Source organism: Apodemus sylvaticus, chromosome 12 (assembly GCF_947179515.1).
Source record: "Apodemus sylvaticus chromosome 12, mApoSyl1.1, whole genome shotgun sequence".
In the NCBI taxonomy this organism is placed as follows: Eukaryota; Metazoa; Chordata; class Mammalia; order Rodentia; family Muridae; genus Apodemus; species Apodemus sylvaticus.
Genome location: NC_067483.1, coordinates 46,564,592 through 46,583,200, shown reverse-complemented (window position 1 = coordinate 46,583,200; position 18,609 = coordinate 46,564,592). Strand labels below are relative to the sequence as shown.

At 35.8% G+C, this 18,609-nt stretch overlaps 1 protein-coding gene across 5 annotated transcripts in view; it reads left to right on the top strand.

Annotated features, from left to right (window-relative positions):
- Nucleotides 1-16,569, top strand: part of LOC127697904 (complement factor H-like) — a 577,689-nt gene extending 561,120 nt beyond the window's left edge. For 3 of the 5 annotated variants that reach the window (XM_052201284.1, XM_052201281.1, XM_052201278.1), the window contains exons 21-22: nucleotides 12,888-13,070; nucleotides 16,029-16,569. In XM_052201284.1, the coding sequence (XP_052057244.1) occupies nucleotides 12,888-13,070; nucleotides 16,029-16,225 (380 nt within the window). In that variant the 3' untranslated portion in view covers nucleotides 16,226-16,569. The remainder of the gene's footprint in view (nucleotides 1-12,887; nucleotides 13,071-16,028) is intronic. The other 2 variants (XM_052201283.1, XM_052201282.1) reach the window with 1 other exon arrangement.
- The last annotated feature ends 2,040 nt before the right edge of the window (nucleotides 16,570-18,609 follow it).

Sequence of the window (18,609 nt, the reverse complement as noted above, 5' to 3'; positions counted from 1 at the left end):
TTTTTTTTTTGGTTGGGAGACTTTCTATGACCCCTTTTATTTCATTAGGGGTTATGGGACTGTTTAGATGATCAATTTGATCCTGATTTCATTTTGGTGTTTGATATCTGTCTAGGAAACTGTCCATTTCCTCCAGATTCTCCAGTTGTGTTGAGTATAGGCTTTTGTAATAGGATCTGAGGATTTTTTGAATTTCTTCAGTTTCTGTTGTTATATCTCCCTTTTCATTTCTAAGTTTGTTAATCTGGATACTGCCTCTGTGCCCTTCGGTTAGTCTGGCTAAGGGTTTATCTATCTTGTTGATTTTCTCAAAGAACAAGCTCCTGGTTTTGTTGATTCTTTGTATGGTTCTCTTTGTTCCTACTTGATTGATTTCAGCCTTGAGTTTCATGATTTCCTGCCTTCTACTCCTCCTGGGTGAATTAGCTTCTTTTTATTCCAGGGCTTTCAGATGTACCATTAAGCTGCTAGTGTATGCTCCTCTTTTTGGAGGCCCTCAGGGGTATGAGTTTTCCTCTTAGCACTGCTTTCATTGTGTCCCATAGATTTGGGTATGCTTTCTCTTCATTTTCATTAAATTCTAAAAAGTCTTTGATTACTTTCTTTATTTCTTCCTTGACCAAGGTATCATTGAATAGAGTATTGTCCAGTTTCCAAGTTTATGTGGGGTTTCTGTTGTTTTTGTTGCTATTGAAGACCACTTTTACTCCATAGTGATCTGATATTAGGCATGGGCTTATTTTGATCTTCTTATATTTGTTAAGGTCTGTCATGTGACCAATTATATGGTTGATTTTGGAGAAGGTACCATGAGGTACTGAGAAAAAGATATATTCTTTTGCTTTAGGATGAAATGTTATATATACATATATACATATATCTGTTAAATATAATTGGTCCAAAGTTTCAATTAGTTTCACTGTGTCCCTGTTCAGTTTCTGTTTTCCTGATCAGTCCATTGAGGAAAGTGCAGTGTTGAAGTCACCCACAATTATTGTGTTAGTTGCAATGTGTGCTTTGAGCTTTAGTAAAATTTCTTTTATAAATGAGGGTGCCCTTGCATTTGGAGCATAGATGTTCTGGATTTAGAGTTATTCTTGGTGTATTTTTCCTTTGACCAGCAAGAGTGTCCCTCGGTGTCTCTTTTGATGACTTTAGGTTGAAAGTCAATTTTATCTGATATTAGACTGGCTACTCCGGCTTGTATCCTGAGACCATTTGCTTATAAAATGGTTTTCCACACTTTTACTCTAAGGTAGTGTTTGTCTTTGACCCTGAGGTGTGTTTCCTATATGCAGCAAAATGTAGGGTTCTGTTTTCTTATCCAGTCTGTTAGTCTATATCTTTTTATTGGGGAATTGAGTCCATTGATGTTAAGCACTATCAAGGAATAGTGATTATTACTTCCAGTTATTTTTGATGTTATTTTTTATGTTTGATTGGTTATCTTCTTTTGGGTTTGATGAAAGAAGGTTACTATCTTGCTTTTTCCAGGGTGTCGTTTCCCTCCTTGTATTGGTGTTTTCCTCCTATTATCCTTTGCAGGACTGGGTTTGTGGAAAGATATTGGGTAAATTTGGTTTTGTCATGGAATATCTTGTTTTCTCCATCTATGGTGATTGAGAGTTTTGCTGGGTGTAGTAGTTTTGGCTGGCATTTGTGTTCTCTTAGAGTCTGCATGAGATCTGCCCAAGATCTTCTGACTTTCATAGTCTCTGGTGAGAAGTCTGGTGTGATTCTGATAGGTCTTCATTTATATGTTACTTGGCCTTTTTCTCTTACTGCCTTTAATATTCTTTCTTTGTTTAGTACATTTGGGGTTTTGATTATTATGTGATGCAAGATATTTTTGTTCTGGTCCAATCTGTTGAGTTCTGTAGGCTTCTTATATATTCGTGGGCATCTCTCTCTTTAGGTTAGGAAAGTTTTCTTCCATAATTTTGTTGAAGATATTTGCTGGCCCTTTAAGTTGTAAATCTTCACTCTCAACTATTCCTATAATCCTTAAGTTTGGTCTTCTCATTGTGTCCTGGATTTCCTGGATGTTTTGGGTTACAAGCTTTTTGCATTTTGCATTTTCTTTAACTGTTGAATCCATGGTTTCTATGGTATCTTTATCATCTGAGATTCTTTCTTCTATCTCTTGTATTCTATTTTGGTATTTGCATCTATGGCCCCTGATTTCTTCCCAAGGTTTTCTATCTCCAAAGTTGTCTTCCTTTGCGATTTCTTAGTTGTTTCTACTTCTGTTTTTAGATCTTGGATAGTTTTGTTCAGCTCCTTCACTTGCTTGTTTATGTTTTCCTGTAATTCTTTAAGAGATTGTTGGGTTTCCTCTTTCATGACCTTAGCCTGTTGACCAAAGTTCTCCTGTATTTCTTTAAGTGATTTTTGTGTTTTCTCCTTATTGGCTTCTATCTTTTGACCTGTATTCTCCTGAATTTCTTTCAATGATTTTTGGGTTTCCCTTGTAATGGCCTCTAACTTTTGATACATTTTCTCCTGAATTTCATTAAGAGATTTATTTATGTCCTTCATGTGTTCCTGCAACAGCATCATGACCAGTGATTTTTAAATCCAAATCTTGTTTTTCTGGTGTGTTGAGGTATCCAGGACATGCTGTTAATAGAGAATTTGGTTCAGATGCTGCCATATTGTCTTATTTTCTGTTAGTAACATTCCTATGTTTGACTTTTGCCATGTAGTTCTCACTGGTGTTAGTTGGTCTTGTTGTCAATGCTGGACTCACCAGTGCAAGCTGCCTCTTCCTAGCTGGCCTCTGGGTGCACAGCTGGCCTCCTGCACTGCCTGGAGAAGGGGCACCATGGCCCAGGCTGTTCCAGAAGGCTCCTGCCAGAGGCCTCCAGAATGGATCCTCAACTCTGCAGGGCCAGACTCACCAGTGCACGCTGCCTGCTCCCAGTAGACCTCTGGGTGCCCAGCTGGCCTCATGCACTGCCTCTACTGGCGGTCCCTTTATTCTCCATCTCCCCACTGTTGGATATTTTGGATAAGCTTATCTCCATTGGATCCTGAATGCCTCTCATATCCTTGCTTTCTGGAACTTTCTAGAGATTTCCCAGGCCCCCAAACAACCCTGGAGTATATTTCTATTCATTCTCCTGGCCTTCTAGGATTCTGTCTACAGAATTCTAGGATTCTCCCTACAATATCTGATCCTGCACTTCTACTATTCCCTCCTTTCCCCCTCTCACATTAATGTTCCTCTCTCCTTCTGCCTCCTATGATAATTTTTAACATTATTCTTTTTTATTGAATATCATCTTCATTTACATTGCCAATGGTAAAGCCTTTCCCAATTTCCCTCTCCTAAAAGACCCCCCACCCCATGCCCCCACTTATATGCCCCTCTACTCAACCCACTCCCACCTCCCCTCCCTCAATTTTCCTTTGTTGGTTCATCTATTGAGCCTTTGCCTGACTAAAGACCACTCTCCCATTGGTATCCAGCAAGGCATTCCTCTCCCACATTTTTGGCTGAAACCATGTGTACCCCTTGGTTGAAGGTTTAGTCCCTGGAAGTCCTGGGGCGTCTGGGTGGCCTACATCATTATGCTTCCCTTGGGGCTGTAAACCACTTCCACTCCTCTGGACCAACCTCCAGCTCTTCCATTGGGGACCCCACGTCCCATTAAATGGTTGACTGCTAGCATCTGCCTCTGTATTTCTGGGGCTCTGGCAAGGCCCCTCAGGAGACAACCATAACAGGCTCTTTTATGCACTTCTTGTCATCCATAGTAGTGTTGGGGTTTGGTGACAGTTTATAGAATGAATCATCAGGTAGGGCAGTCTCTGGGTGGCCTTTACTTCAGTCTCTGCTCCACACATTGTCTCCCTTATTCCTCTTGTGACTATTTTGTTCGCCATCTCAGAGAAACCAAAGCACCCTCACTTAACTCCTCCTTCTTCTTGAGCTTCCTGTGCTGGGTGATTTGTAACTTGTTTATTTTGAGCTTTTGGGCTAACATCCTCTTATTAGTGAAGGCATAACATGTGCATTCTTTTGTGATTGGGTTGCCTTGCTCAGGATGACACTTTCTAGTTCCATCCATTTCCCTAAGAATTTCATGAATTCATTGTTTTTAATAGCTGAATAGTACTCCATTGTGTATATATACAAAAGTTTCTGTATCCATTCCTCTCTTGAAGGACATCTGGGTTCTTTCCAGCTTCTGGCTATTATAATAAGGCAGCTATGAACATAGTGTAGCATGTGTCCTTATTACATGAGGGAGCATCTTCTGGGTATATGCCCAGGAGTGGTATAGCTGAGTTCTCAGGTAGTCCTATGTCTGATGTTCTGAGGAATCATCAAACTGATTTCCAGTGTGGTTTTACCAGCTTGCAATCCCACCAACAATGGAGAAATGTTCCTTTTTCCCAACATCCTTGCCAGAAGCTTCTGTCTCCTATGATTTTCATCTTAGCCATTCTGACTGGTGTGAGGTAGAATCTCAGTGTTTGGATTTGCATCTCACTGATAACTAAGGATGCTGAACATTTCTTTAGGTACTTTAGAGCCATTCGAGATTCCTCAGTTGAGAATTTCCTGTTTAGCTATGTACCCAATTTTTAATAGGGTTATTTGACTCCCTGGAGACTAACTTCTTGAGTTCTTTTTATTCATTGTATATTAGCCCTCTATATGATGTAGGGCTAGTAAATATCTTTTCCCAATTTGTTGGTGCTGTTTTGTCCTTAACCTTGTCCTTTGCCTTATAGAAGCTCTGCACTTTTATGAGGTTCCAGTTGTCGATTCTTGTTCTTAGAGCATAAACCATTGGTGTTCTGTTCAGGAACTTTTCCCCTGTGTCCATGTGTTCAAAATTGTTCCCCATTTTCTCCTCTATAAGCTTCAGTGTGTCTGGTTTTATGTGTGGACCCTTGAACTTAAGCTTTATACAAGGAGTTAAGAATGGGTGAATTAGCATTTTTCTGCATGCAGACCTCTGCATTGATGCAGCACCAATTGTTTAAAATGCTGTCTTTTTTCCACTGGACGTTTTTTAGTTCCTTTGTCAAATATCAAGTGACCATATGTATGCGGGTTCTTTTCTGGGTCTTCAATTCGATTTCATTCATTTTCTTGCCTGTCTGCATACTAGTACCAAACAGTTTTTATCACTATTGCTCTGTAGTAGAGCTTGAGGTCAGGGTTGGTGATTCCCCAGAAGATCTTTTGCTATGGAGAATAGTTTTTGCTATCCTGAGTTTTTTGTTATTTCAGATGAATTTGAGAATTTCTTTTTCTAGATCTATGAAGTATTGATTTGGGATTTAGAATGGGATTGCCTTGAATCTGTAGATTGCTTTTGGCAAGATGGCCATTTTTACTACATTGATCCTGCCAATCCAAGAACATGGGAGATCTTTCCATCTTCTGAGACATTCTTCCATTTCTTTCCTCAGAGGCTTGAAGTTCTTGTCATACAGATCTTTCACTTGCATTGTTAGGGTCACACCTAGGTAAGAAATATTATTCGGGACTATTGTGAAGGGTGCCATTTCCCTAATTTCTTTCTCATCTTGTTTATCCTTTGAGTAGAGGAAGGCTACTGATTTGCTTGAGTTAATTTTATATCCAGCCACTTAGCTGAAGTTGTTTATCAACTTTAGGAGTTTTCTGGTGGAAGCCTTCAGGTTGCTTAAGTATACTATCATATCATCTTCAAATAGTGATATTTTGACTTCTTCCTCTCCAATTTGTATACCTTTGACATCCTTTTGTTCTCTGATTGCTCTGGCTAGTACTTCAAGTACTATATTGAATAGATAGGGAGAGGGTGGGCAGCCTTGTCTGGTCCCTGATTTTAGTGGGATTGCTTCAAGTTTCTCTCTTTTTAACTTGATGTTGGGTACTGGTTTGTAGTATATAGCTTTCACTATATTTAGGTATGGACCTTGGATTCCCTATCTCTCCAAGATTTTTATCATGAAGAGATGCTGGATTTTGTCAAAAACCTTTTCAGCATCTAATGAAATGGCCATGTGGTTTTTCTTCCTTTAGTTTGGTTATGTAGTGGATTATATTGATAGATTTCCATATATTGAACCATTCCTGCATCCTTGGGATGAAGCCTACCTGATCGTGGTGAATTATAGCTTTGATGCATTTTTTTGGATTCGGTTGGCCAGTATTTTGTTCAGTATTTTTGCATCATTGTTCATAAGGGAGATTAGGCTGAAGTTCTCCTTCCTTGTTTGGTCTTTGTTTGGTTTAAGTATAAGCATTACTGTGGCTTGATAGAATCAGTTGGGTAGTGTTCCTTGAGTTTCTATTTCGTGGAACAGTTTGAAGAGTATCTGCATTAGCTCTTTTTTGAAGATCTGATAGAATTCCCAGCTAAACCATGGCCTTTTTTTTTTTTTTTTGATTGGAGACTATTAATGACTGATTCTATTTTCTCAGAACTTATGGGAAAATTTAGATGGATTATCTGATCCTGTTTTAACGTTGGCACCTGGTATATATCTAGAAAGTTGTCCATTTCATCCAGATTTTCAAACTTTGATGAGTATAAACTCTTGTAGTAGGATCTGATGATTTTTTTAATTTCCACAGTTTCTGTTGTTATATCTCCCTTTTCATTTCTGATTTTATTAATTTGGATACTGTCTCTGTGCCCTCTGGTTAGTCTGGCTAAGGGTTTATCTATCTAGTTGATTTTTTCAAAGAACCAACTTCTTGTTTTGTTGATTCTTTGTATAGTTCTTTTTGTTTCTTTTTGTTTCATTTCAGCCCTGAGTTTGATTATTTCTTACAGTCTACTCCTCTTGGGTTTATTTGCTTCTTTTTGTTCTAGAGCTTTCAAGTGCACTGTCAAGCTGTTAGGGTAAGCTCTCTCCATTCTCTGTTTGGGGGCATTTAGAGCTATGAGTTTTCTTCTTAGCACTGCTTTCATAGTGTCCCATAAATTTTGGTATGATGTGTCTCCATTTTCATTAAATTCTAAAAAGCCTTTATGTTCTTTATTTCTTCTTGACCAAGCTATTGTTGAGAAGAGCATTGTTCAAAGTCCATGTGTATGTGTGTTTTCCATTGTTTTTGTATGAACTTTTGACCAGCCTTTGGCCATGGTGATCTGATAAGATGAATAGAACAATTTCAATATTTTTGCATCCGTTGAGGCCTGTTTTGTGACCAATTATATGGTCACTTTTGGAGAAGGTACCATGAGTTGCTGAGAAGAAGATATATTCTTTTGTTTTAGGGTGGAATGATCTATAAATATCTGTTAGATCCATTTCGTTCTTAACTTTAGTAAATTTCACTGTATCTATGTTTAGTTTCTGATTCCATTATTTGTGTATTTTTTGAGAGTGACTATTAAAGTCTCCTACTATTATTGTGTGGGGTGTAATGTATACTTTGAGCTTTATTAAAGTTTCTTTTATGAATGTGGGTGCCCTTACATTCAAAGCATAGATGTTCAGAATTGAGAGTTCATCTTGGTAGACTTTTCCTTTAACTAGTATGAAGTGTCCCTCTTTATCTTTTTTGACAACTTTTGGTTGCAAGTCAATTTTATCCAAGATAAGAATGGCCACTCCAACTTGTTTCTTGGGATCATTTGCTTGGAAAATTCTTTTCTAACCTTTGACTCTGAAATAGTGACTGTCTTTGTCACTGAGGTGGGTTTCTTGTATGTAGCAAAGTGTTGGGTCCCGTTCACATATCCGGTCTGTTTGTCTATGTCTTTTTATAGGGGAATTGAGATCATTGATATTAAGAGTTATTAAGGAAAAGTGATTGGTTCTTACTGTTATCTTCTGAGTTAAAGGTAAAATTCTGATTGTATAGGTATCTTTTATTGGGTCTGTTGAAAGATTAGCTTATTGATTTTTCTATGGGAAGTGTTGGTATTTTCCACCCTTATACCATTATTCTTTTTTTAATATTTTTATTTTCTATATTCTTTGTTTACATTCCACATGATTTCCCTTTTCCTGGATCCCCCCTCCCCATATGTCCCATAAACCTTCTTCTCTCCATCCATTATCCAATGACCTACCTCCTTTTTTTCCTCTGTCTTTATATTCCCCTCCAATGCTAGATCAATCCTTTCCAGGATCAGAACCTTCTCTATATTTCCTCATGGGAGTCATTTGTTATGCGATTTGTGCCTTGGGTATTCAGGGCTTCTGGGCTAATTAATATCCACTTATCAGAGATTGCATTCCATGTGTATTCTTTTGTGACTGGGTTACCTCACTTAGGATGATATTTTCCAGATTAAATCATTTGCCTAAAAATTTTGTGAATTCATTGTTTCTAATTGCTGAGTGGTATTCCATTGTGTAAATATACCACATTTTCTGTATCCATTCTTCCTTTGAGGGGCATCTGGGTTCTTTCCAGCTTCTGGCTACTATAAATAAGGCTGCTATGAACATAATGGAGCATTTGTCTTTATTGCATGCCGGGGAATCCTTTGGGTATATGCCCAGGAGAGGTGTAGCAGGGTCCTCTGGAAGTGTCATGTCCAGTTTTCTGAGGAACCGCAAGACTGATTTACAAAGTGGTTGTACCATTTTACAGCCCCACCAGTGGTGGAGGAGTGTTCCTCTTTCTCTACATCCTCGCCAACACCTGCTGTCTCCTATGTTTTTGACCTTAGCCATTCTGACAGCTGTAAGGTGAAATCTCAGGGTTGTTTTGATTTGCATTTCCCTAATGATTAATGATGTTGAGCACTTCTTAAGGTGCCTCTCGGCCATCTGAATTTCTTCAGGTGAAAATTCTTTGTTTAGATCTGTACCCCATTTTTCATAGGGTTATTTGGTTCCCTGGGGTCTTCTTGAGTTTGAGTTCTTAAGTTCTTTGTATATATTGGATATTAACCCTCTATCAGATGTAGGATTGGTGAATATCCTTTCCCAATTTGATGGTTGCCGTTTTGTCCTTTTAACACTGTCCTTTGCCTTACAGAAACTTTGTAATTTTATGAGGTCCCATTTGTCAATTCTTGATCTTAGAGCGTAAGCTATTGGTGATCTGTTCAAGAACTTTTCCCCCCCGTGCCCATGTCCTCTAGGGTCTTCCACAGTTTCTTTTCTATTAGTTTCAGTGTGCCTGGTTTTACCTGGAGGTCCTTGATCCAATGAATCAATTCGAATTCTTCTGCATGCTGACCTCCAATTGATCCAGCACCATTTGTTGAAAAGGCTATCTTTTTTTCCACTGGATGTTTTTGGCTCCTTTGTCGAAGATCAAGTGACCATAGGTGTGTGGGTTCATTTCTGGGTCTTCAAACCTACTCCATTGATCGGCTTGTCTGTCACTGTACCAATACCATGCAGTTTTTAACACTGTTGCTCTGTAGTATTGCTTGAAGTCAGGGATACTGATTCCCCCAGAATTTCTTTTGTTGTTGAGAATAGTTTTAGCTATCCTGGGTTTTTTTATTATTCCAGATGAATTTGAGAATTGCTTTTCCTAACTCTGTGAAGAACCGAGTTGGGATTTTGATGGAGATTGCATTGAATCTGTAGATTGCTTTTGGCAAGATGGCCATTTTAACTATATTAATCCTGCCAATCCACGAGCATGGCAGATTTTTCCATTTTCTGAGGTCTTATTTGATTTCCTTCTTCAGAGACCTGAAGTTCCTGTCTATAGATCTTTCACTTGTTTGGTTAGAGTCTCACCAAGATACTTTATATTGTTTGTGGCTATTGTGAAGGGTGTCATTTCCCTAACTTCTTTCTCAGCCTGCATATCCTTTGAGTATAGGAAGATGGCAAAAGGCAAATGCAGGAACGTCACTAACAGAAATCAAGGCAATATGGCAGCATCTGAACCCAATTCTCCTTTAACAGCATGTCCTGATTACCCCATCACACCAGTAAAACAAGATTTGGATTTAAAAGCACTGGTCATGATGCTGGTACAGGAACACATGAAGGAAATACTTAAAGAAATTCAGGAGAAAATGGATCAAAGGTTAGAAGCCCTTACAAGGGAAACACAAAAATCATTGAAACAAACTCAGGAAAATGCAAAAGCCAATAAGTACGAAACACAAAAATCACTTAAACACAGGAGAACTTTGGTCAACAGGCTGAGGTCATGAAAGAGGAAGCACAAAAAGCTCTTAAAGAATTACAGGAAAGCACAAACAAGCAAGTGAAGGAGCTAAGCAAAATCATCCAGGATCTAAAATCAGAAGCAAAAACTACTAAGAAAACTCAAAGGGAGACAACTTTGGAGATAGAAAACCTTGGGAAGAAATCAGAGGACATAGATGCAAATATCAACAACAGAATACAAGAGATAGAAGAAAGAATCTCAGATGCTGAAGATACCATAGAAACCATGGACTCAACAGTTAAAGAAAATGCAAAATGCAAAAAGCTTGTAACCCAAAATATCCAGGAAATCCAGGACACAATGAGAAGACCAAACCTAAGGATTATAGGCATAGATGAGAGTGAAGATTTATAACTTAAAGGGCCAGCAAATATCTTCAATAAAATTATGGAAGAAAACTTCCCTAACCTAAAGAGAGAGATGCCCATGAATATACAAGAAGCCTACAGAACTCCAAACAGACTGGGCCAGAACAAAAATACCTCCTGTCACATAATAATCAAAACATCAAATAAACTAAACATAGAAAGAATATTAAAGGCAGTAAGAGAAAAAGGCCAAGTAACTGGATACATAAACAGGACCCTATATTTTGCTGCATACAGGAAACACTCCTAAGGGACAAAGACAAACACTACTGTAGAGTAAAAGACTGGAAGACAATGTTACAAGCAAATGGTCTCAGGAAACAAGCTGGAGTAGCCATTCTAGTATCAGATAAAATTGACTTTCAACCCAAAGTCATCAAAAGAGACTCTGAGGGACACTTCTTGCTGGTCAAAGGAAAAATACAACAAGAAGAACTCTCAATCCTGAGCATCTATGCTCCAAATGCAGGGTACCCTCATTAATAAAAGAAACTTTATTAAAGCTCAAAGCACACATTGCACCTAACACAATAATTGTGGGTGACTTCAACACTGCACTTTCCTCAATGGACCGATCAGGAACACAGAAACTAAACAGGGACACATGCTAAAAGTATTGGAAAGAACAGGAATTCAAGGCCCATACCTAAACATCCTTGAAGCAATATACAGCAAACCAGTAGCCAACATCAAACTAAATGGAGAGAAACTTGAAGCAATCCCACTAAAATCAGGGACTAGACAAGGCTGTCCTCTCTCTCCATATATTTTCAATATAGTACTTGAAGTTCTAGCTAGAGCAATTAGACAACATAAGGAGGTCAAGGGGATACAAATTGGAAAGGAAGAAGTCAAATTATCTCTATTTTCAAATGACATGATAGTCTACTTAAGTGACCCGAAAACCTCCACCAGAGAACTCCTACAGCTGATAAACAACTTCAGCAAAGTGGCTGGTTATAAAATCAACTCAAGCAAATCAGTTGCCTTTTTTATAACATTATTCTTAAAGGTTAGGTTTTGCTTGAAACACAAACCTAATTTAATGATTACAAAGATTATCTAGTATATACCGCTAATTTTACAGTTAAATTTGTCCTGCTCTTAATTTCTATTTTTACTTATGTAATGAATTCTGGTCGTTATTTTCTGGGAAGAATTCTCTGCTGGAGAAAAATCCCCTTTAATTTCTTTTATTGGATAATGTCTTCATTAATGTCTTTTTTTCAAAAGGCTAGCACCACAGGATACAGAACGTAAGGCTAACACTCATTGTCTTTTACTTTCTATGGTTTGCATGGTGATAGATAGCAGTTACTTTCTTTGGGATCTTGGTCCACTGTGGTTGATGATGACTTTCTACTAATTTTTTTTTCTGAGATGTTTTCTTTAAGCAGTATCAGTAGATGAATTTCCAGAAGCTTCATGGAACTTATCCTATTATGGTTTACTCAGTTCTTGAACATGTACATCCATGTATTATGGCCAATTGTTTTTATTTTATTTCACACTAAAACATTAATTTTGTTTGAATCATGAATGTCTTGTTTTTACCTTATAAAGATTTGAGTTTGGTTCAGTATCATGATGAACCAAAGGTCTCCTTGAGATCTTACTGAACAGAATCAGAACTTTTGATTTCAGACTTCTCTTCTGTCCTCACAAGGGTACTCAGTAATCTAAAAGGAAAACATATAACACAATATTATACTGTTAGAAGAGTTCTGAATTTGTTTGCTAGAATTTTAAATATCTTATCTCTTCATATAATATTTACTAAAACAAGCATGCCAGGTTTACTTAGCAAAGTATAACATATAGATGTCTGTGCTTATTTTGACCCTATCAGAAACCCAGAAAGTGTCATTAGCCTTCTGTATCATTAGAAGTTTTTAAAGTCTCATTTACAAATATATTTCTACAAAAGTGTCAAAGAGTTCTAAGTTTATTTAAAAAATTGCCTATCTACATTGTCATCTGTATGTTCAAAAGCTGTTAAGATATGTATTAGTACTTGAAGACTCCAGAGAAGATGTGTTTACTGTAGTTAAACTAGTGCCTTAAGCTGGGCTGTGGTGGTGCACACCTTTAATCCTAGCACTTGGGAGGCAGAGTCAGGTGGATTTCTGAGTTTGAGGCCAGCCTGCTCTACAGAGTGAGTTCCAGAACAGCCAGGGCTACACAGAGAAACCCTATCTTGAAACAAACAAACAAACAAACAAGAAACTAGTGCTTTAGAAGAAAGGAAGCAAAAACTTGTAACTCTCAGTTTTTATGATTAATATTTCTTTAAGTAATCATTTATTTAGCCAGAAATCACTAAAGAGTTGTTGAACACTTTTCTTTTGAGTTCTGCTTGAGCCTGTAATTTGACTTGATTCTCAAACATTCAAATGTTTTCTCTTTAGACTCAACAGGCAAATGTGGCCCTCCTCCTCCTATTGAAAATGGAGACATCACCTCCTTGTCACAAACAGTATATGCACCATTATCATCAGTTGAATATCAGTGCCAGCAATATTATTTACTTAAAGGAAAGAAGAAAATAATATGTAGACATGGAAAGTGGTCTAAGCCACCAGTCTGTTTACGTAAGTACATTATTCTCATAGATTATAGGAGATACTGTTTTATATTATGGATATTTTTCTGTTAATAATAGAATATTTTGTTTGTGCTTCAGTGCCAAATATTATCATGTGATTAAAAACAAGATTATTAGATTCTTTTTATAAAATACAACTGTCAAATAAAATTGCACATGTTATTCTTTATAATTAAGTTTTTACTAACACATATTAATGTTAACAAATATGGGCATCAGCATGATATCCTACACCTATTTTCTCAGTCAGTATTCTTTTGTTGTGAAGAGACACTATGACCATGGCAACTCTTAGAAAAGAAAACATTTGTTGGGAATAGCTTATAATTTCAGAGATTTATTGTACTATCATCATGTTTGGGAACACGGTAGCACAAAGCTAAACATAATGGTGGAGAAGTAGCTAAGCATTATGCATCTTACTCTGCAAGCAGCAGAAAGAGATAGACATACTTCTAACAAGGCTACACCAACTCCAACAAGGCCATAGCTTCTAAACCTTTTTGAGTATCACCAGTCCTCGATGAATAATCAATATGTAAGTCTATGGAGACCATTCTATTTCAAATCACACCTATATACATCCTGCATTTATTAAATTCATACAACATTCTCTGCCCTTAGATAAGACAACTAACTTCTATTTATCACTGTCACGCATGTTAGATAGTTTATTCTATCTTTCCATTTTGTGAGAAATAATACAAAGTAGTTGTCTTCCTGTGTTTGGCTTATTTCATTTATGTCCTACAATGCCTTTTTTAATTAAAATAATAAAATATCTCATTAATGTCTGAACAAAATTTCACATTTATTTATACCATGTTGTTTTTATAAATTCACCAATTGATATTAGTTCAGACATATTTTTCATCTTATCTACAGTCACATAGCAGTTTGCAATAAACATATACATGCAGGTTGAGACGGTTCATTTTATTTCCTTTGAGTATATACCAAAAGAAGCATATAGCAACAATTTGTAAAATCTACTTTTACATTTTTAGAAATATCAGAAATATATATCTTGCACTCATTAAATCCATACAACATTCTCTGCCCTTAGATAAGACAACTAACTTCTATTAATCACTGTCACGCATGTTAGATAGTTTATTCTATCTTTCTATTCTGTGAGAAACAACACAAAGTAGTTGTCTTCCTATGTTTGGTTTATTTCATTTATGTCCTACAATGCCTTTTTCTAATTAAAATAATAAAATATATCATTAATGTCTGAACAAAATTTCACATTGAAGTATATCATGTTGTTTTTACAAAGTCACCAATTGGTATTAGTTCAGACACATTTTTCATCTTATCTACAGTCACATAGCAGTTTGCAATAAACATATACATGCAGGTTGAAAAGGTTCATTTTATTTCCTTTGAGTATATACCAAAAGAAGAATATAGCAACATTATATAAAATCTACTTTTAAATTTTTAAAAAATATCAGTTGTTATCTAAAGTAACTTCACTTACTCATAGCTTATAAGTTTTTCCACCACACATTCATGAGTGTTTGTAATTTTAAGGGCTCCTTTCTAAAACGTTTTACTCATTGAGTGTCAAGTTGTCTATATGTCTTTGGCAAAAAAATGTCAGTTAATAATTTTAAGGTGTTTTGTCTTACTTCAGGTTCAAACTTTATTTTGAGAAGTATCTATTCATTTATCCAATTTTGCTTAGCTTATTTTTCTTTTATGATGCATTTTACCAAAGACTAATGACAGTTCATTTAAACATTATCTACAAACTGAAACCCTGACCAATTACTTAAGTATAATTTAAGACATATATAATGTGAAGACTTTTCAGAAAAAATACAGCCAATTTAGGGGAAGAGGTGTTTTAACTTCTAACCAGGACAAAATCAATCAAAGCAAATCATATAAAACCGAACCAAACCCAACCAAACCAATGAAAATAAATTTTCACTTTTTTATGTTTTCTTTTGACATAAGACACCCCTATAAAAGATATGCAAACATCTAGAAATGAACAATAGACAACCACTTAGTGTGACTCATCTGGCTGCCTATTTCTTAGTTGTATTGATTATGTTCTGTGCTTTTCACAAGTAACTCACTGTGAGAAAAATCCATGGCTCAAGGTTGGCTTTTTGTCTTATAATTTGGAGTCCCTTCCAAACATTCAGTCGAAAACAATGAAATGTTTCCCTGTTGTGTTTCCTTGTACTTTCAGTGGTTTGTTCTTACATCGCTGCCTTTGACCAACTTTTATCTAACTTTACCCAGGATGACAGACAGTATCAAATTTTAACTATCTCCATATGGATATCAATTATCCTTATATCTAAATGATATAATGATATAAGAATATGATATCAGTTCTCTAACATAAGTTTTTGGAAAGCGTATTAAGATCAGTTAACTGCAGTTACATAAAACAGTTTTCCAATCACTTTTTTTATTTGTTGGCATGTTCATAGTATTCTGGCTACTGTGGGCCTCCTGATGTATGTTAAAATCAGGTAATATGATGTCTCCAGATTTTCCTTTCTACTCTAGTTCCAGGTGTCTACTCATTTTGTTGTACTTACATACAAATTTTAGATTTACATTTTTATGCTTATAAGTATGAAAAATGTTATTGGTTTTCAGTGTGGGTTCATAGAGTATCCATATGGAGTTACCATAATAGATGTGAACATTTGAATATTAATATGAATTTTTACATCTTATTAATATATAAGATTTCTCTATTTTTGTCTTTTCAGATGCTTTTACCAGTTAACTAATATTATGATTAAAGTTCTCACTTATGGTGTTAAATTCATGCCTGAATTAATTTTTGAAGTTACTGATAATGACTTTGAATTTATAGTTAAACCTTAGAAAAAATGGAATTAGTCTTTAGATAGGGGTGATTTCTGTAGGTTTATGTATTACTTAATGAACTTTGGTCATTTTCTTTCAGGTGCATGTGTAGTGTCAGAAGACGTTATGGAAAAACATAACATAATTCTCAGATGGAGAGAAAATGAAAAGATTTATTCTCAATCAGGGGAGGATATTGAATTTATGTGTAAACATGGATATAGAGAAGCAGGAGAATCACCTCCATTTCGTACAAAGTGCATTAATGGTCAAATCAACTATCCCACTTGTGTATAAAATTACATTTATTAGTTGATTTCATTAATTAGAAATGTATATTCATATTACTAATACATTTTCAATATACATTGAAGTATAGTTTAACTCATTTCTTCTCATAAAAATAAACTTTTTGTTATATTGTGTTTAATTTGTCATTTTAAAGATTATTGTCATATACAAAAGCAGTGCTTTCAAAACTTCTAACCCAAAATATGATATGTCCAAAGATTATTTCAAGCAAGAAAATAAATGTACATTCTTCAATGACTGTTTCTATTCAGAACTCTCTCAGATTTTCCTGAATACTTTTTGATGTAATGTTTTGATTTACAGTGAATAAAAAACATATTGACTCATTCTTCAAATTAGTATTATTTCCCAAATGTGTAACAACCAAACTATCATATATTACATTACTAATGCATATAATTAATTACTATATAATACTTTCATATCAATTCAAATCTAAGAGGTGTCTTGCATATGAAATTCTGATATTTGGTACACTGAAATAATAAAAGGTTCAAGCAATTATACAAAGGGATTAGAATTTTCATTAGGTGTGTGATTTTATCACTATAATAATATTCACATTAGAAATTATAAATATTTTGTATCACGTATAAACAGGCATTGAGCATTGTCTTAGGCAGGATTTCATTGCTGTGAAGAGACATATCAGCCAACACAACTCTTATGATGAATAGCATGCAATTGGGTAGGCTTACAAGTTAATGTATTTAGTCCATTATCATCATGGTGGAAAGTATGGCAGTGTCCAGGCAGAAATGACTCTGACAAAGAAGCTGAGATTTCTACATCTTAATCCACAAGCAGAAGAAGACAGTGTCATGATGAGCATAGTATGAGCATAGGAAACCTCAAATCCTGTCTCCACAGTGACACACTTCATCCAACAAGTCCATACCAACATTCATAAGGCTACACTTCCTAACAGTGTCACTTTCCATGGAAAAGTATTAAAGAATATGAGTCTTTGGGTGCCATAGCTATTGAAACTACCACATACAATTACATACTCAGTAAGCAAATTAATAAAGAAAGTAAATTAACAATAAGTATAAATTAATTTATAAAAACTATAGTTATCTTTAGAATTAGTATTGTAAAGGACTGCTATTCATTATCTTTAAAGAGATTGTAATTGACACTGGATAGATTATGCATTTTTTTTATTGAAAATGTGAAATTTATTCAGCAAATTCTAATGAGTTTTAATATTTCCTGTTTTATATATAGATAAGCATTTGTTAATATACATATAGACAAACATATTGTATAAACATAATGCATACACTCATGTACCTATTATATATGTTATTTATAATATATTATATACATGTATATATTATATAATATAGGTATTCTCTGCATGCCAGATATAATTTTTCTTACATCATTTTAGAGTTGCAATCCCATTTCCCCATTTAACGTTGGATCTATCACCCCTCTTAAATTGTTACTCCTTTCTTAGCCTGTTTGTTAAAGAACATTAGATGACCAAAGTGGCCAGATGGAGGTCTATCCTTCTAGGTTAATAGAATGTTTGTTGTGGCTCCTTGCAGGAACATTATCTGCAAGGAGCCACAGTTCTGGAAACAAAGCTCCTAGTATAGCTGAGTTTTACATCTCAGGAAAAGGAAGCAATTTTTTTCCTACTGTATCAATAGAGAAGATAGTGGCTTTCTATTTTGTACCCCTTGAACCTAGACCCATGGATGCTAGCTACAGGAGAGACCATACTGTATATTGTACGAATATTCAAAATATATTCTGCCCTCTGCAAAACATTGCAACAGCTCTCCCAGCTGCTGCCATGTATTTTCATACTCTAACTGTATATTCAAAAGGAATTTTTATCTTTCCATCAGGCTAGTTGTTGCAGAATAATAGGGAACATGATAAGATCAGTGTATTCTATGACCATGGGTCTTGGTCTGATGCAATACTGTGTGGAATACCACGATGGTGAATATGGCATTCATTGAGTCCACAGATGGTCATTTTTGGCAGAGGCATTGTGTGCAGGAAAGATAAATTTATAACCAGAACTAGTATCCACTCCAAAATGACAAAACGGTGTACTTTCCATAGAAGTACAATGTCAGTCAACGTGTAATCAGGATGCTGGCTAATCTCCACAGTGAATGATGCCACATCAGAAGCTCAGTATTGGTCTCTGCTGTAGGAAGATTTGACACTAATGGTAAAGATGTAGCCAGGGCAGCCTTGGTGAGTGGAAACCCATGTTATGAAACCCATGTATATACCTCATCTGTGTCACCATCTCCACTTTGTTCTTCGGCCCATAGGACAATGGTAGGGATATCTGTGTAAAGAAATTGACTATTCACAGAATGAGAAATTTAGGCTACTTG